We start from the raw sequence: 19,964 nt of genomic DNA on the forward strand, positions 1-19,964 counted from the left end.
TTCTGACCAGCGCCACTATCAAAAGACCAGTAGTCATCAATGCCTTGGAAGTTGGCAGCTTGGCTGAAGGCCAGGAAGACTAGGGTCGTAAAGAGAGAGAAGTACATGTCAACAATGGGATGAATCAAATATCCACTATAGCAGACAGGCACAAATATCAACTGGATGTGATGAGGAAAAAAGGAAAAGAGTAATAGCGATAGAGTACCAAGAGATTTGAAGTCTAGTATTTAACGGTGGGCATGGTGTTGTATTAATAGTTAGATCATAGGTGGACTCTAGTAGACTCACCTCACATTGTCAACATCTAAAGTCCGCGTGTAGCCACAGATCCAGCTTACAATGCTTTCAAGTAAGCCGCATAGGCTCCTGTAGAGTTTGATCATAGACCCCCTATATCAAAGAGCATTTCTTACGAGTGGCATACAAGAATGACTGAGCCTTTGGAGATCTTGAAGGCCCCATAAGGAAAACAATTATATGTGGACTGCATCACCATTCTTGTTCTTTTTTCAATGGCTCTCAATCCTTCTGTCCTGGAGAATTTTTGTCAGCCACACCCACGATACTTGCCAAGTTATCAAAGTGTACTTGGAGGCAATAAGCACTAGTAAGCGCTGCAGGGGTGCTGATTACCGTATACAATCTATGACCATGTTGCCAAAGTCCATTGCTGGTAACGAACCACCCCAGCTGTAGTGGATATATTTCATTTGTCATTTCCTCTTTTCTTGATGGCATAGCTATTGCGTGATTGTCACACGGACGACTCTAGTCTTAACACATTCTATGCTAGGCGGTTGCTGATCATGAAAGGTTTGTGCTCATACTTCCAGTAACCGATATCATGCCTGCGCCTCTCCTCAAGCCATGAAGACTGCTGGAACAGCCTGGCACAGAGACCATATAAGCAGAATATGCCACAATGCTGCTTCAAGTGCTATCGGACGAGATGGTACTTGTATAGCCTGGTTCTAGATAGTCATCTCATCTGTTGTGGAGGTAATATTTCACTTGCTTTCTCCACGAATCTCCTCTATACATGTCATCCTATCCTGGCTGGGTCAGAAAACTTCGGAAAGTGGACTTTTGACAGGCCTAGGCGCTCCCGACGATGGCGTGCAGCTGCCATTAGTTCAGAGATACGGCGAGAATGTGATTCATCACCTAATCAATTAGCACTGTACCTAAATGCACGATGCATTTTAGCGATGTGTGTTCCATGCTGCTCTCATACTTGATGGCTTCGATGTAGGACCCCCATCATGCTACCCTGCAAAGTAGCAGCTGCTTCCTTTGGTATTAATATATGGTAAACTATATACTTTTGGCCACACTTCACTACAACGACGTACCTTCATATCGTTTTAGGAACAAGGTTTTTAGATTCAGTTTTTATGATTGATATATTTGATAGTTGAGGAGTGGATTGATCAAGTGGAAAGTGAGATTTAGGAGGAGAAAGCGCGACGCATACTTGGCGGCGTTGTATGCTTGTAATGCACGTTATTAATCTAAGAAATCCCGAGTCTTATGTTCGTCTAGCTTGCATTTCCCATCTTGTCGCGCACCTTGTACTCACTACATCCTTTTCTTAACAGGAGCATTGCATGCTGATGCCCCATTAAAAGGGAACGTTCTCTACCTATTTCGGCCTATTTATGTCGTCGTGGGTTTCTCTCTTGCTGCAGAAGATCTTGAGTGCCACGTGGTATAAGATGAGGTTGGCGGTCTTTACGAGTCCGCGGGGCTGGCTTCATCGTCCCTTACTGTAGCAGACGATTCAACCACTTCACCATCAGCTATCCCGTGAGCAGCCTCATCGGCCATGCTTGTATCAGCGCGGTCTTGAGGAACACCGTGGATGTCAAGAGACAAATGTTTATCGTTAAGCTTCAAGATCTGCTGAACAAGATACTGGCCAGGGAAGTCCATAACAATAATACCAAAACATTCGCCCTTGTTGTTGCTGAGATATTCACCAAGACGTTTATTCATTCCAGAACGAGGACTATTCCTAGCAGCGAGATTGATAGGGTCGACACCAAAACTAGCGGTAGTGTAGGTGATGTGTAGCTTATTGGATTCCATTGAGGGAGCCTCGCTCAGGTGAGATTGAGCACTAGCCCAAACTGAATTCAAAAATAGAGTACCAACGGTCATCCCCTTGCTGTAGCTAGACACAGCATCCGAGTTCCAGGGAAGACCATAACGGCCAGGAGGACTTGTCTCGAAGTCCTGCAGGATGAAAATCTTGCCGCGAATTTCACCTAGCGTAGGTACTGCTGTAATTTCATCAGTATTTAGGGAGTAGACACGACGTACGTCATCCTTGTAGTAGGTAGAAGTCATAAAATCTTCAAAGCGGCTGTTAATGAACTTGGGATGAGTGTCCGTTTGGATGCGGAGGATGATGGTTTCGCGGGGGTGTTCATCCAGAAATTGATTCAGGGTGCGCAAAAGTGTCTCAAGACTGTAACTAGTTCTGTATGCTGCATGGTAGACTTTGAGTCCATAGTTGTAATAGTTGCAAGAGATGTCCATATATCTTATGCCACCTACGAGCTGTGGGACTATGTCTTCACTTTGGGTCCTTATTATTGGAGATTTAAATGTGCTCGACGCAGACCCGCGAGTGCCGGGGATAGATAGACTCGACAGCGGAGTATCATCCGCTAGGTTCGACATCCAGTCGGCGTTCTTGCCGGCGCCGACATCAAAGGACCAGTAGTCATCAACGCCTTGGAAGCTGGCAGCTTGGCTGAAGGCCAGGAAGGCTAGGATCGTAAAGAGAGAGAAGTACATGTCAACAATGGGATCAATCGAATATCCACTATAGTAGACAATCACAAATGCCCGCTATGAAAGGGGAAACAGAAAACGGTAATAGTGAAGTGGGAGTGATAGGGTATTAAGTCATTTGAAGTCTAGTCTTTAACAGTGGGCATGATGTTGTATTAATAATTGGATCATAGGTGGACTCCAGTAGACTCACCTCACATTGTCAACACCTAAAGTCCGCGTGTAGCCACAGTTCCAGCTTACAATGTTTTCAAGTAAGCCGCATAGGCTCCTGAGTTTGATCATAGACCCCCTATGTCAAATTGCATTTCTTATGAGTGGCATAAGAGAATGGCTGTGCCTTTGGAGATCGTGAAGGCCCCGTAGGCATAACACTGATATATGGACTGCATCATCATTCTTGTTCTTTGTAAAGGGTTTTCAATCCCTCCGGTCTGTAGAATCCCTACTGGCCACAACCGGTGATGCTAGCCAAGTTATCAAAGGTTAATTCGGGGCAATAAGCACTAGTAAGCATAGCAGGGGTTCTCATTACTGCATAAAATATGTGACGATGCTGCTAAAGTCCGTTGCTGGTAACGAACCACCCTAGCTCCAGTGGGTAAATTTCATCTGTCATTTGCTTTTTTTGATGGCATAGTTAATGTGTGATTCTTACACAGATAGCTCTGGTCTCCATCCTAATAATAAAAAGTTTGTAGTCGTAACTCCCGTACCTGATATCCTGCGCCTCCGCTCAAGCTACGATGACTGCCGGAACAGCCTGGCACACAGACCAAATAAGCAGAACATACGAAAATGCGAACATGCTGCTTTGAGTGCTGTAGGACGATATTGTGCTTGTCTAGCCTGGCTCCAGATGGTCATCTCGTCTGTTGAGGAGGTAATATTTCACTTGTTTTCTCCACGACTCTCCACTATCCTTGTCATCTGATCCCGGCCGGGTCAGGATAGTTGAGCCGGCGGACTTTTGGCAGGCCTTCGCGCTTCTGATGATTATGTGCAGCTACTGTTAGCTCAGAAATACAGTAAGAATTCGAGTATATTTCTGGATATTGATATGCAGCAAACGATATGCTCTTAGGGACATTTCTACCAGGAAATATTAGGAGGACATACTCAATGTCCTGTGAAGAGGGAGAAGCAGGAATAAGTGACTACTGAAGTTGATTCTATGTCTATCCGTATCTTGCCCGAAGAGCGGTTCTCATCCGGTTTATATATATCATTACCACGTCAAGGGCATGGGCCTTTTAAGAAGACCTCTTATGTCTGATACCAACCCTAACGTTTGGGCGAACTGGATCAGGGTCAGCAATCCTGGTAACTCCGGTTTGAGTTACTGACAATTCCAGTATAAGGACCTAGTTTCATGTCATTTTAGGGAGAATGTTTGGTTGTCATAGACGTGTGCTGTGCTATCTAGCACTACAGGCTACGAAAGACTTGACTGACTCCATGAAAAGCTGGCCATGCTCATGCCCCACGGATCTCACCATTTCATTGTTGCATACCAGGCTTTCAGTCTGCTATGGACAATGCAACCAACGTTGGATGACATCAGGTGGACACTTGATATGAAGTAGGTAGTGCGAATTATTCCAACTGATATAACTTCACCCCTCACGCAATCAATTCAATCTGCATATCCCACACCATTCAATACAGTCCCTGTAATGCTTGACACTTCAGGTGCAGATGTCTGTATTCAGTCAAGTGTGGGATAAAGACCCATACAACCCTTTTTATAAATATCTCCGAACACCCAGGTACCGATAAGAAGAGCAGAATACAAGGCACGTAGCAAGGCAAACCCATGACCACAAGAGATAAGGTTTTTGTCTACGATTTTTTTGTCTAGCTATTCCCTGTCTCTTCTTTGTTTTGTTTGTGCCTATTCAAACCGTCCTTCTTCCTACCAACTGCCAATGTAGCCCGCCACAAGAGCCCTACGATATCAACCGATGAAGTAGTCCTGGCGCATGACAACGGATACAAGAATAGAGCAGGCGTGAACCACGTCTCCCAGAGCGAAGCAGCGTACTTCACACACAACAGTCCTATCTCCAATACATTGGGACGAGGATGAATGTAACAACAGCACCAATAGCAACAATAAGAGTAACAAGAATAGGATCAAAGACAATGACAAACTCAATTCCCATCTCTTTTATCACGATAGCCAGTGTAACTAAAGTCAGGCCACTAATTGTCTGTAATCGAAGTTAGGGTTGCTAGGATTGTTACGCCTAATTATGGTCAGCAAAACGTTAGGGTTATCAACAGACATAAACGGCGTTTCCTAAGGGCACTTCAACTCAGAATTAGATAGAGCAGCTACAACTAGAAATTACAAATCCCTCTTCTTACTCTCCGGTCATTCAATACATGCTAAATTTCTACCATTTTCAATTATTTCTTAAATCATGTTAATTGCAAAAGGTTCAACTGTCACCAAGTCATAGAAAAGTAGTCTCTGTTAAAGTCAGCCACGAACGCCTCGACATCGAAGATCGAAGGTAAAAATTAGTCAACCACGGGATGATTTATCCATATTTGGCGAAAAGCTTTAGTTTTTGATGCCTATATTTGTTGTCCATTTCAGCAAAGGCGCACCTCCATAGACTCCACCTTGGAACTCCGATCACAGCCAGCTATTTCTACAACTATAAACAATGCCTCTTTGGGAGTACTCTGAATTGCATATATCACGGACTGGTGACGTCACGCTGAGTGCACTGAGCGGGTTCGAATGACGAGGTTGGAGTATCCTCACCCAGAGCTGGTTGACTGACGGCTTTGGGGTGCCAAATGAAGCCTAGAGATAGAAAGCATGGCGTACATAAAAAGACTTCTTCAAATTCAAATCAACCTTTGCTCATAGAGCCATGATTAGCCCAGTGCGTGCTTGCAAATTGATCGCAATCTTACACGCGTAACTCTCTATTCATTGCCATTGTAAGTGGGAATCCTCTATTAGATATTAAACTTAGAAATTGCTGCTTTAGCTGGCCTTCTTCCCTGTTTTCTATTTCTTCGCTGCCCGCCTCGTTCTGACGGTAACATTGTGTGGTGTCCCTTCATTAACCAAGCCAAGTCTGAAGGACCTTTGTGTCTATTTATGCTATCATGAATTTCGTTGCATCTATCATGGCAATTAAGTTTCACGAGCATCCTCGCTAGCAGTATACGTATCGGTGCTATCGAAATGAAGGCTGGGGAGCTCAGGAGCCTGATACTTGTTGAGCTTCACGATGAGATCGACTAGCAGTTTCCCAGGAAAGTCCATAACAACAATGCCAAAACAGCCGCCTTCGTTGTCTTTGAGATATTGACCAAGAAGGTTGTTCATTCCTACATGAGGACTATTCCTAGCAGCAATGTCGATGGGGTGGACACCAGTGCTAGCTGTAGTATGGGTGATGCGCAGCTTATTAGAGCCTGGTTGGGGAGCCTTGCTGAGGTGGGACTTGACGCCATTCCATTTTCTCACCAAAAAGTGAGTTCCAGGGGCTATTTCGTGATCGTAGTTGGATATAGTATCTGGACCCCAGGGGAGGCCATACAGGCCGGCGGGGCTAGTCTTGAAATCCTGTAAGATAAGCACCTTGCCGCGCAGCTCGCCTAGAGTAGGAACGGTACCGTCTTTAGCGTGTCTCGAGTAAAGATGCCGGGCAATACGATCGCCACGGCGAGAGTCAGGCGCGAGGTATGTTTTGATGGTTTCGAGGAAGTCTTTGGAATGCTCCCCATTTCGGATGCGTAAAATGATAGTTTCAGTAGGATGTTCTTTAAGAAAGTGATACATTGTATCTAAGGCGTCCCCAAGACTGTAGCCAGTATCAATAGCTTTATGATAGACCATAATATAAGAAGCTACAAAGTGGCAAGTGATATCAATGTATCTGATCCCACCAAGAAGCTGCTCAGCCAGAGGCACATTTTGAGTCTGCGTTGAGCTGCTTCCCATGCTGTCTGTCATGGAATTGTGAGTTCCAGGGATGGATAAACTTGATATAAGGGTACTATCGGCGACGGTGGCCATCCAGTTGGCGTTTCGGCCAACGTCAACATCAAAGGACCACGAGTCATCGATTTTCTTGAAAATACTAGCGTGACTGAATGCCAGACAGGCCAGCGCCATGAAGAGAGAGGAACGCATATCGACAACGGCGCCAGGCAAATATTTGCAACAAACGGGTGTGTAGAGCAGGAGTAGATAAAATGCAGTAAGAGAAGAGACTGCAGGCGATCGTAAGGCGATGGAAAGGAAGTAGCGTCTATAATGTTTGACGGTGGACGTGATCTGGTTTTAATGGCTGGGCCGTGGGCGTGCCTTGGTTAGCTCGTACTGCGGAGAACTAAAGTCCGGTGGCGGTCATGATGATATCCCATCATCGCCTTGGTGAGGCCCGCATCAACTGAGCTAGAGCCAGCCCGCAGGAGGCTTTTCAACATTTTTCTTTTCTTAGGTATGAAAGAGGAAATCAGTCAAACTTCTGGATGGCTACAGGATCCTAAGTGCATGATTAGTCTATCATCAGTAAATTACTTGCCCTACTATCTGTGCTGATTGCGGGACACGTATAAACCTTTCCTTCACGCAAAATCTTGACCGGCTATAGTTGCGATTTTAACCAGATTAAATCTAAAAGTCAGTTAAACACCAGTTGTAGTAATCCCCGCAATGTTGTTGGTTAATGAATAGGATCTATGACTACTTTGACAAGGTCTCGTCTCCTCTTAACGGACATAAACCCTAGTCCCAGCAGCTATATTACATGCTTCTTCTAGTCTCCTGGTTTTGCCATAGACTCCAATTCTTAGCACTGCACAAGTGCCACATGACAGCTGCAATCCTCAGTGCGTCTTACACTATGCGTATCTACTGCAGAAAAACACTGACCCATAACTCCGCAAACTAGACTAGCCCCCTGGTCAGGCCTTCGCTCAAGCCAGGATGATGACCTCCCTGGAGAGCCAGCCAAGAACGAGATGCAAAAAATACTCTAGATCGGGATGATGTCGGTCTTCCGTTCTTTCCCTAGATTCATGTCTAGCGAGCTGTCACTATTCTACCCCGACTCAAGCTCTTTCTGTCTACCTATTCACTTGCCCCAACTTAAATCACGACACTTGGGCTGGTACTTTCGTCTACCTCAGATCTAGCCGTAGGAGATGACCCGCTACTATCTTTAGTTTAGTGAAATACGAAGACAATAAAGTACCCTCTCTGGCCAAGGAGCGCTTCGTGCTTAATCTTTGACCATTTCTGGTCATTTGTAAGCTACGCCATCCTCCTGTTTTATGGCTGTGAGACGCGCTTAAGCTTCTGCCCCTGGAAAAGATTTAACTGTTCCCTAGGCTAAGCATGGGTAGGCAATGACAGCCATTTGACAATTTCTCGAAATCTCCGCATCAGAATCAGCGTTCCAAGGCATTGAATGGAAGTCGCCGGTCTCTGCAGGCAGTATCTCATCTAGCATCACGAAACAGGAAAGGCCTGCCCGGCCACTCAAATAGAACCCGGGAACCATGGTGTGAGAAATCATGTGCAAGGGCTCTAGTGTTGTTTGGTTTCTGGTGCATCGGCCGAGTTGATATTCCATGAACCCATAGCGACATTAGCTCATCGTGACGCCTGTCTGTCGAGTACCATCTCCACTTCACAACCGGATCCCTGCGTTTGAGCACGGAGACTGCTATACGCGCGGAATCCACCTCAAAAATGGACACACCCAGAAGCATTGCTCTTTTGGAAATCGCCACAACCTTTGCGGTGTTTTCTAAACATGGCCTTGGTAAGTTGCTTCAAGGGCTTTCTTCATGAGGATTTCCCCGCAATGCTAGTCATAATGACCGCGGTTATTCGACAAAATCAACACGGCACTGCCTGAATCTCACGAATAAAGCTATCATGCCATTTTGGGATCTAACAATGCACTTCTTTTTTCTCTTAGCTATCAATCTTGGTAGCCCTTCTAGTGAGCCCGGGGGTAACATAATTAGCTCACAAAAACTCGCAACACATGATTTCAATACTATTCTCCATCTCATACATGTGTTATCATTGGAATATTCTATTCCTTTTTACCTAAGATTGTTGCTCTGGACTTGCTATTTTGTATCAGCAATTCCGTCAACGCAAGTAGTCTATACGAGCCCTGACTATCCCACCTCATGCCGCTGCTATGCTACCAATAAATGCTTATACCAGTACATCTATGTTATACAGGGGCTGACTACCATACTTGCTGGGATTTCTGATCTACCCGTGTAGGCAAGTATACAATAGCTGGTGCTAAATTGAGGCCGGGTACATGGCCATCATTAGAGCTCCCATGGCCAAAACTAGGTTTTCATCTTGCTACACTCTGACACATAGCAATCGCCACTGCGAGTTTAGGCAATCCATGTCACAAGCCTATGTAAAGGCACGTACTCATAATGTCATGGTAAGAGTGGACAATTTAAGCCTTGAACTTGGCATTTTGAACACAAGTAGTGAAAATATCCATGTAACATACGCTACTATTCTGGGAGTGCTTCACTAGTAGGAACTCTATCACGCTGATAGTCTCTAGTACGTCATTAGAGGCTGTGGTGGGAAATACAGGAATCTCTGGGTAGTGTGATCTCTGCTAGGGCTAATGATCCACCTACTACTTGGCCAAGGAGTTTAAGATAAAAGCTGAGAAAGGGAGCCCTGTAACTACACTACGTCTGAGCTGGGGTAGTGAAGAAAAATGCCAAGACTGCATTGCATGCTAAAGACCGATAGGCTCAAGCATATGTTTTAGTCTTTGTCCAAGCTACTTACACGTGAGCTTTTCTACACCAGACCACGTCCAGTTATCCATATGTGGATCAAGATCAAGTTAGACACCTCATGTATTATAGATAACTCTAATGCTTTGATAGCTGTAGAAATAGTACAGGTATATAAAGCTATAAATCTATAAAGCTCTGGCGGGAAACATACCATTGAGATGGCCACTAAGACTAAGACATTGATACTAGTTTTTGCTATCATGATTGGTGATGTTTATCATGAGGCTATAAATCGATGTGTGATCAATCGAAACAGCTGTGTAACGCGACGTCACCACTTTCTAGAAGCTTCCCATCCACTAACATAGATTTAATTGATTCTTAGACTTGTCTGCCTGCTTACAGAACACCTAGTAGTGGCAAGGAAAAGGGCGCGAAAGAAACTAACTACTAACATTCTATGTTTTGGTACTCCGACAGCTATCTACCAACAAAAACTAAGCTAGACAGTTAACTAACAAATAGAATGTTGGAAAAGTAACCTAACTAGTAAGTCAACACACTAAGACCCAAGTAGAGTATGATACTGTCAGCTATCTTAGGTTTTGTCATCCATTTCTGCGCTTAAAGAGTTGGCGATTTTGACTGAGGAGAATCGTGCCCTACCCAAGCTTCGTAGACTTTGCTATGCGGGAGTGAATCTGTGTTGTAGGTTAGCTTAGTACACTTCTCATAGAAATTGAACTAGTTGTTTGATTTATTTTGAAAGCAAGCCCAGAACTATTTAAGCGGTCGCCCGAATCCAAGCAGCGCCCTAGGGATATGTCTACTTCGAATTGTATCAAGTAACGTACAACTCAACCACTTGAATGCAAAAATACAGCGCCCGGTCGCTGGATGTGACCAACTCAAAACCTCTAGCCATCCGTGAGAGTGTCGGGGCAACGAGAAGAAACTGACCATGCGATTTGTACGAAAGCTCCTCACAGGAGACAGGAGTTGCAGATATCTGGCAGGAAAGCTCGACCCCGAGTGGAGGGTCTGCTGCATTGGGACGTGAAAGGGGACGGCACAGCGAGAGGTGGGTTTTCTCGGTGGGAGTGCCGAGCTACAGTTTGCTTTTTCTTTGCTACTTTTTGTTCGTTCTACGCTCTGTACACCGTTCACTTTGTTTGTTTTCTTTCTTCTTTTTAGCACTTCAATTACGATAAAGCAGAAACGAGCAAAAAGGTAACTTGGGAGCAATTGCGCTTCGTCCGTCAAAGCTCTATAGTGAGCCTTGCAGAGTGTTAATTCTGTCTTGTAGCTAGTGCGGCGTGGCTTGATCTCTGTGATTCCGGTAGACGTTAAGTATATTCAACTTGAAGTTCAATCCCTATGTAAATGAAACACGAAGTTTGCTTATTGAGCTATGACTCGCTAAGTCAGATTCTCAGTGCCATTCAAATTAATCGCGATCCAAGACCCTTGAGAATCTCTTGATCTCTACCTTGAGCGTAAGAATCGAATGTTAGATAATGAACTCCAAACCTCCAGCATCATCTGCCTTCAGCTCGTAGTTCCCCATCATTCTTTTCTCCACTGGCTCTGCTTTTCTGTCTTCATAGTGGCAGCATCGTGCGTTGCTGCCCTATTATGTACAACTCATATATGCGTGGACTGCAAGTCTATTGGTCCTATCATGAGATTCCTATCAGCCACAACGACATTCAAGCGCCACGAATATCACCATCGGCATTGGTTGCATCGGTATTATCAGAATCAAGACTGGCGGGCTCGGTAGCAAGATTCTTGTTGTTAAGTTCCACAATCTTCTCAACTAGAAACTCGCCCGGGAAGTCCATGACGATGATACCGAAGCAATCGCCCCTGTTATACGACAGGTATTCACCCAAAAGCCTGTTCATTCCAAAACCAGGATGATTCTGAGCAGCAATGTTGACGGGGCTGACGCCAGAGCTAGCCGTAGTGTAAGTGATGCGCAGCTGATTAGAGTCTTTTGGTAGAGGCTCGCTAAAATGGGCTTTGATGTTATCCCATTTCATGTCTGAAAACATAGTACCAAAAGAAAACTTGCTATGGTAGTTAGACACCGTACGAGAATTCCAGGGGAGACCATGGCGCCCGACGGGGTCAGTCTCGAAGTCTTGCAGAATGAAGATCTTTCCACGAAGCTTGCCAAGAGTGGGTATCGTAGAAACGCCATCGACACCCTCAGAGTAGATGAATTTGGAGGAACGTTGGACAAAAGAGACGCTAGAGTGGAACTGGTTGTCGAAGGCGGTGGCGAAGGTTGTGGAACTGTCAAATATGCCGCCTTTCTGAATGCGTAGAACGATAGCTTCGCTAGGGTTGTTTTGCAGGAAGTCAAACATCGTCTCCCAGACATCCTTAAGACTATAGCCAGTCTTAGAAAGTCCATGGTACACCAAGATTTTACGATTCTCATATCTGCACGTAATGTCAATGTACCTGATCCCTCCAGCTAACTGCTTGTCTAATGGCACGTTCTGACTCCTCTTGAGCTTGCTCGTAAGACTGTACGTCATTGAGTTGTGAGTGCCAGGAATGGACAAACTCGAGAGAGGAGTGTCATCAGCGATGGTGCCCATCCAGCTGCCAAGTTTGCTGACATCGACATCAAAAGACCAAGCATCATTAATATCACCGAGCACACCAGCGTAGCTGAAGGCCACAAAAGGCAGCGTCGCTAAGAGAGAAAATCGCATATCGATAACAGTGAATCAGACGGTTTTATGGAATAGAAGCATATGGAAGTAGTGACTGAAATGGTAGAAGAGAAGAAGGTATAGGTTCATGGCAAAAAAAAGGAATTTAGCGAGTCGAGAAGTGGCCGTGATGTGGTATTAATAGTTGGACCGTGACCACACTTTAGCAGGCCGGCCTTGCTGAGATCTCAAGTCTGGTTACTGGCATGATGATAGTGATCTATTTCAATAGCCCCCATCGGCCAAGCTGTGACCAGCACCAAAAGCTTCGCATGTCTTGCTGATTTTACTAGGAATAGAAATGGGAAGTAGCTTGTTAGAGCGGTAACTCAAGGGGAATAAAAGTCAGATGTAAGAGCACTAGAATTTGTCCGACCGCCTTTATTGAGAGTACATGGCGGCGTTGTTGAGCCTCTCGTCGAGAGGAACTCCTTGGCTAGCCATAGTCATGGTATTAGCCAAGTCAAAGTTGACGATCAATTAAAGACGTCAAGCAATATTCAATAGCCAACCACACGTGTTAGCTACTGGCTACATACAGTCTATGACCACCTTCGCATGCCGTGTTTGCGTCAAGACAATGTTTGGTACCGGCGCCTTCATTACATATGTAGACTTTCTGTTTTGTCAGTACATGAACAGGCTTTTAGGACTAAACAAGTGTGCTAAAATCAAATTTGCTTGTAAGTCGTCGTGCAAACTTGACATGTCTGTTTTCAAGAAAAACATACCCGTCGTCGTAATGCCTAATAATTTAAATTGAGCCAAGATAGTAACATCGAGTTCTTGTATGTAAAGAGTTGGGCAAAAAGACTTGAAAAATCTTGCACTTGTCCATAGATAGCACAAACCTGCGCTGTTGCTTGAACAGACCCACGGACCCAAGCAAGCACAGATAGTAAAAATCACCCTGTGAGCGATGCATTAGATGATGTTTATCGAGGCTACTAGTTGATTTCACAGGGATATAGCCAGCGCAGGTGTCGCCGAAGAAGCTTAAAAGTGGCTGTTATTAGTCTAGGAATGCGATCCTACGGCTTGGGTTCATGCTAGGCCTATATGTTCTTTTGTAGCTTAGTTGTAGCGTGCGTTAGTAGTGCTAGGTATTAGATCGCCTCTACTCCCGTGCCCATGAAAATAGTAAGATGATAATACACAGGACATACTAACCCTCATGCAATTCTTGACATTTTTGCCCGAGAATGCCGATTCCGAGGCGTTGGCTGGACTGTTGTTAGCCACTGCGGTTGTGTATCTACGAGTATCACCAAGCGGCACAAAGGCTACCACACCAAGACTTGTAACCCTGCTACAACCACGTCGAGCATTGTGCTAGTAGAGATGGAACGGCAATTATGGCTTTACTTCTGCTGCTGAGAAGCAAAGGCATCTCAAAATGTTTCTCTGACAGTCCGATGCAACCCTCAATAGGTAAAACGTCGGAACATAACCTACGTGACATGCAGACAATATGTGACTACAGACCCAGGTATGAATCTCTCATAATCGCAGTCTTCAGGAGAGAAAGAAAGAAGGAAAGTTCCACTAATACAAGCAATTTCTCAACACAAAGCCCTTGCAGCATAGGGTCGTGCAGATTCCATCGAGAATCTTTTTAAGGAGCATTTCTTCGCAATAGTTCACCCAGTACGGAAGCTCCTCACAGGAGACAACAGCTGTAGATACTTGGCAGGAAAACTGGACCCTAAGTGGAGGGTGTTTCGCATTGGGACGTGAGAGGGGACGGCGCGGGGAGAAGGTGATTTCTCGGGGGAGGGAGTGTGGAGGTACGAGTCTGGTTTTCTTTGCGACTTTTCCTTTGTATTCGCTCTACACACTGTTTACTGTTTTGGTTCTTTGCTTGATGGTTATCTCGTCCTTTCCTTGTGTTGCTTTCTTTCCTTCTTTCTCTTTCTTTTTTTTTGGTTTTTTTTTGCCTTTTGTACTCAAACCACGGAAGAGCGGAAACGAGCAACAAGGGAACTTGGGGTGCAGTCAGTAACCTGAGTCAGGGTTACCAAGATTGCTGACCCTGATCCAGTTCGCCCAAACGTTAGGGTTAGCAACAGACATCAAGGTCTTCTTCCAAGGCCCAAGTGCTCGATCCAGAACATGGTAGTGATGGATATATAAACCGGCCGAGATCCGTCCCTCGCACTAGACTTGAATAGACACAGAACAACTTCAATAATCACTTATTTCCTTCTTCCTCTTCTTCACAGGACATTCAGTACGTCCTCCTAATATCTACTGTTACGTGCCCTCTTTACACATCTGTAGCTAGTAAAATATACACTTGTGACATTAGGCGGAATCAACTTGGCTGATCACAGCGATGAAAATAGACACGGGTACAGGGGAGAATTGCAACTGACATGTTCAAACTAACGGCTAGATGGTCGACGGCTAGGGGATAGACGAATCCCAGACCTAAAAAAAAGGACATCATTAAAATACAAGGCAATTGTTGCTTAGGGGGTTACAATCAGCCTAGTAAGTTCCAAAACCATTCTCTCCATGGATCACGGTCCTAGACTCATCAAGTCATCTTCAGCACCACCGTGATAGGGAGAATGTTATGTTATACATCAAAATTAGAGAGATTCCTGCTTCCGCTACTAGCAGAACTGCGAGTTGCCGCGTTTTCAAGGCACGCAGCTCAAGGTGGGCTCTGAGTCCAGTTATCCGGTCGTGGGTTTTGTTCTAGATCGAGAACTATTTAAACACTGTAGGAAAGGTTATCGACAGTGCCTGTGTCATACATATCAGAAGGAATGATAGGGGGCTCAGAAGCCCGATACTTGTCGTTTCGTTAAGACTCGGCATTTTCTCAGCAACACACTGGCCGGAGAAGTCTATGACAATGATACCGAAACAGTCGCCCTCATGACGCAAGAGATATCAACAATCAAGTCAGCATATCCTAGTGCCAGAAGCATCCTATGAATTCATGTTAACGAATCTGACGCCTACACTAGCTGTGGTGTAGGTGAGGCGCAGTTTATTAGAGTCTTGCGATGGGGCCTCGCCAAAATGGGTTTCGATGCCCGTCCGTTTCGCGGTTGAAACATAGTACCGGGAGGAAACTTGTGATTGTAGCTAGACACAATACGAGAATCCCAGGGGAGGTCGTGAAGGCTGAGGGGATCGGTCTTGAAGTCCTGCATAATGAAACCTTGCCGCGAAGCTGACCAATTGTAGGCGGAGTAGTAATACCTTCGATGCCCTTGAAGTAGACATACTTGAGCGGTACGACCAGCAGCCAAGAAGCCATATTTGAAGTATTTTTCGTGAAGCCTTAGAAAGGATTTGGAACGATCAGGTATGCCTCCTCTCTGGATGCGTAGGATTATAGCTTCACGAGGGTGCTTATCCAGAAAGTCAAACATCGTCGTCCAGACATCCCCAAAGCTGCAAGCAGAGCTGCAAGGTAGGTAGGTAATAGGGGAAAATGGGGTTCCATTGATCGACAGTATCTAAAAACGGAATACTAAAGCTGGAGCATAGATCCCTGTCGTACAAAGCACAACATTCGCTCACGTCTCCCAGTATTAAATAGATCGATCTACATATGTTCAAATCCAAATTATTTTACGAATAATCTTTTTCCAACTTTTTCTACCAACTCATTTATGCATCGCTTGTGCTTTTATACTTTACCTTCAGGGCTTTGATACTGTTATGCGTCTTCAGCCACGATGGGTGGCATGTTGAGAGTACCTCCACGAGTGTTCTGGATAAGCTTCGGGTGAGGGGATAAGAACCCTGTGTATCAGAGAAAAAAGGAAGCTAGTAATTAGTTAGCTCAGCGGTAAGCCCTCCACTAGTTATGTGTGTAATGCCGCTGAAGGTTTCTAAGTGGGGGAAAGATGTGGGCACTAATGTGTCGTGTGGCGGAATACCGTCATAAACCGGGTGCTACGGGCCTACAGGGCTGATAGGAATGCCTATAACAAGAGCTGTTTATTTGTAAGAGGCCGGCATTCTGTGAGTCCTCGAGACCAGTGTGGTGTCACATGACTGGTTATATTTAACGTCTACTAGAATCACTAAGATCAAACGACGCCATACAAAAGAGTTGAGACTTTTTACTCACTCACTTATCAAGCACGTTACGTTACCTAGCTTCATTTAAAAGGTTTTACCCCATTCGTGTTTTTCAGAGGCTTGCATCAGCTAGGCTATAGCTCATATGGTTATAGAGATTGTCTGGTGCAGTACTGTAACTAGAACACAGCTGCGATTTAGGATAGCTGGAGCACCCCAAAACGAGGATGGATGTATCAATGTTATAATCCCCATCTCGCCCCTCTTGCTCTTTACAGGCTATTTCTCAAGTCGCGATGCTAGGGAGGGCAAGAAGAAATAATAATCTCCGCTTCGGTGCTGCTTATGGCATAAGTTGTATGCGTAGCTTGTCAAAGCGGGGTCTTTCTGAAGATAACTCGCAGCTGTCGAGCTTGTATGCCTGGTGTTCCCTATTCCTTTATGTAGAGATGGTGTAGCAGGGGCTATAGAACGGGGCCGGGAAGTGATAAATTGGATGAACGCCGTTTCCTGTTCATCGTCGTATACATGGAGCAACTGATTTCTGAACTGTGTTTGCTTAACTCCGACGCTTTACATGGGCACAATACGATACTCAGATGTGTAGACTCGTAGTGAGCCTAAGGGTCGCTGGATCCTTTGCAGCTACACTTACCCCTCCCCTCCAGTAAAGGATATTAGGAATATAGATCTGCGTCTGGCGAGCAGCGATTAATTCTCAATTTTCGAGTTCGTCTTTGGTTATGCATACGCTGCGCCATTTCTTGAGTTTCTGTGAGGCATCCATTGTGTATGCTGAGAGAATGATACAGGAGTTCAACTGATCAACCATAGGTAAAGGATTCTAAAGTCTAAGCATGTGCAGAATCACATCTATAAGCACGTAGATTTTAAGGCCTCAAATTATGTAATTGTTGGCTGCTGCAGGCATGTTCCACTGGCTGTCACCAAATGGTCAGACACACAGTCAACCTCACCATCAGTGCACATGATATGTGCGAACCCAAGTCACACACACCCGAAAGCATACACTGGGGTGATCTGTTTGACCTGATCTATCTTCTACACCACTAAAGGTTCTTCATATTGGAGGCAGGTTGCATGGCCTTGTGGCAGCTGGCATGGGTGTATTCCTAGAAAGCCCTACCTCTGTCGAGAGGGTGTGGGACTTCGTGTAGTGTAGAGAATTGCATTGAGGTCCATTTGCGCTACAGTGCAGGCGCAGGTCGTATCGACGGCCATTACCGAACTTGGCGTTTCCCAATGGTAGAAAGGGATTTGATGCCCTAACCACGTTCCAGGTATTAAAACAACAACTTGTGCGCCCTCTTGGACCGCTATATTTCCCTTTTCCAACTAAATTATTGCCCCGGATCTAGCACTTTTGTTCCTCCCCAGTCTTTACCTATCATTGATGCTAGAGTTTCACTTGGGTCTGTCGTTGATATGCGATTTTCTGTTTTTGCAACGCTAGCGTTTCTAGCTTTTAGTAACGCTGGCTTCTTCAACAACATGGAGGACGAATGGTCCTTTGATCTCGACGAAGCCGAACAATCCTCCTGGATGAGCAGGATGAAGGACCATGTCCCTTTATCACGACTCGTCATTCCTGGAACTCACAATTCTATGACGGACGGCGTCGAAAATATCCGCTTCCAGACTCAGAACCTGCCGTTGGGCCAGCAGCTTCTCGGTGGCATCAGGTACATCGAGATTACCTGTCGATATATAGACCAAAAAATGGCAGTGTATTACACAATGACCAAGACAGGTTACAGCCTCGACAGTGTTCTGACCACTATATATGATTTCCTCGACGAATACCCCAGCGAAACCATTATTTTACGTATCCAGAAGGGCGGTATGTTTGATTTCAATACCTTTTTCAACTCCATGGAAAGATATTTCGTCCCTGGATCCGAGTTAGGTGATCGTGCTGTTCAGCATATCTACGATAGGGATTTCAATGACACTGCTTTCCCTACTCTTGGCGAGGCTCGTGGCAAGATTGTAATTCTGCAGGACTTCAAGAGCAACCCTCCTGGCCGTTATGGTATCCCCTGGGGTTCGCATACTGTCTCTCGTTACAGTAGCTGGCTTTCTCTTACGGGCGATTTTGTGCACTTCAAATGGGCTGCCGTCAGATACCGTCTCAATCTTGATCGTTTGGAAGGCACCGACAAACTCCGCATCACCCACACTACTGGTAATCTTGGCATCGGGCCTATCCGCATTGCCGCTGAGGACGGCATTAATCCTGGAATGAATGAATTGCTTGGTCTGTATCTGGCGCGAGGTGAGGGGAACTGTTTCGGAATTGTTGTCATGGACTTTCCCGGCCGCCATCTTGTTAACCAGATCCTGAGGCGTAACAACCATCATCTCCTTCCTGAGCCCACCGATCTCCCTGATCAAGATGCTATAGACGAAGCTGAATTGGCTTATTTAGCCTACATAAACACAGCTGCAAGGGATGACTTCAACTACACAGACACAGACATAGTAGAAGAGGCTCCTGTACGCCCGGCGGAGACACCTGAAGAGTTTGATTTCACCTCGATTAGTGACTTTGAGCCTCCACCCGTCGAAGATAGTGACGACGAGTCCAGCGACGACGAGTACAGTTACGATTGAAATTTCCCTACTCTGATAAGGTAGCATCTTTCGCGTGGCAGTAGTCATGGACATGACGTGGGCAACGTCGAGGCTGAAACGCAAGCCCTAACGTGCGTGCATGGGAAGTCATAAACTTAGGAAATCGGCCAAAGATTTCGCAACTCCCTTTACTTTCCTTATTTCTGCTATTTCTCAACTACCAAGTATGCCACAGTCAAATAGAGAAATAAATACAGTTGCCGCGCTCCAGGCCCTTCGAAATAACCCAAAATTACTCTTCTATCGCGCTGCAAGGATAGTTATACAAAGTCCCGCCTAGTACCCACTGTGATCGGTGTCACGGCAAATCTTCTCCAATCGATATTGTCCCTAAATCGCGCAAACTATCTGATCTAGAGGAACAAGTTATTGTTGAATACATTATCTACCTAGGGTCTCGAGAATTCCCCCCACAGCTTCGTGGTATGGAAGAAATGTCCAACTGACTACTCGCCGACCACGACGCGTTACCCGTCAGCAAACGCTGAGCTTGTGACTTCATCAAGCGACAACCAGACCTCAAGATGTTCTTGAATAGTAGGTATGACTACAAGAGGCTAAATGCAAAGATCCAGCCCATATTCGTAATTAGTTTAAGCTTGTGGAACGCACAATTGTTAAGTATGGTATCAACCTAGCTGACATCTACAATTCTGATGAGACTGGCTTTACCATGGGCGTTATTGCAAGTGGAATGGTTGTCACGGGCGTGGAAAGATAGGGAAAGGATAAATCAGTTCAGCCGGGAAACCGAGAATGGGGTTACTGTCATCCAGACAACCAATGCTGAAGGCTGGGCAATCGCGCCGTTCATCGTGGTTTCGGGCCAATGTCACCTCTCCAACTAGTATCGAGAAAGGAACCCCCCAGATGATAAGGCTATTGGGACAAGCCATAATAGCCAGTCTGATAATGAGACAGGTCTTGAGTGGCCAAGGCACTTTGACCGACATACCAGGG

At 45.4% G+C, this 19,964-nt stretch overlaps 4 protein-coding genes across 4 annotated transcripts; 1 reads left to right on the forward strand and 3 right to left on the reverse strand.

Annotated features, from left to right (window-relative positions):
• Positions 1-1,734: 1,734 nt before the first annotated feature.
• HOO65_080135 (1-phosphatidylinositol phosphodiesterase) lies at positions 1,735-2,805 on the reverse strand (the record flags this gene model as incomplete). Its single annotated transcript, XM_071001463.1, has 1 exon — positions 1,735-2,805. The coding sequence occupies one exon, from the start codon at positions 2,803-2,805 to the stop codon at positions 1,735-1,737; it is 1,071 nt and encodes a 356-aa protein (XP_070856365.1).
• Positions 2,806-5,959: 3,154 nt separating this feature from the next.
• On the reverse strand, positions 5,960-6,964 carry HOO65_080136 (1-phosphatidylinositol phosphodiesterase; the record flags this gene model as incomplete). The annotated part of the gene is made up of 1 exon (XM_071001464.1): positions 5,960-6,964. One exon carries the CDS (start codon positions 6,962-6,964, stop codon positions 5,960-5,962), a length of 1,005 nt encoding a protein of 334 aa, XP_070856366.1.
• A 4,318-nt stretch (positions 6,965-11,282) lies between these two features.
• On the reverse strand, positions 11,283-12,302 carry HOO65_080137 (1-phosphatidylinositol phosphodiesterase; the record flags this gene model as incomplete). Its single annotated transcript, XM_071001465.1, has 1 exon — positions 11,283-12,302. The coding sequence occupies one exon, from the start codon at positions 12,300-12,302 to the stop codon at positions 11,283-11,285; it is 1,020 nt and encodes a 339-aa protein (XP_070856367.1).
• A 5,559-nt stretch (positions 12,303-17,861) lies between these two features.
• HOO65_080138 (1-phosphatidylinositol phosphodiesterase) lies at positions 17,862-18,983 on the forward strand (the record flags this gene model as incomplete). Its single annotated transcript, XM_071001466.1, has 1 exon — positions 17,862-18,983. The coding sequence occupies one exon, from the start codon at positions 17,862-17,864 to the stop codon at positions 18,981-18,983; it is 1,122 nt and encodes a 373-aa protein (XP_070856368.1).
• Positions 18,984-19,964: the final 981 nt, after the last annotated feature.

The sequence above is a fragment of the Ceratocystis lukuohia genome, assembly GCF_044167205.1.
Source record: "Ceratocystis lukuohia strain C4212 chromosome Unknown Supercontig8_pilon, whole genome shotgun sequence".
Classification (NCBI taxonomy): domain Eukaryota; kingdom Fungi; phylum Ascomycota; class Sordariomycetes; order Microascales; family Ceratocystidaceae; genus Ceratocystis; species Ceratocystis lukuohia.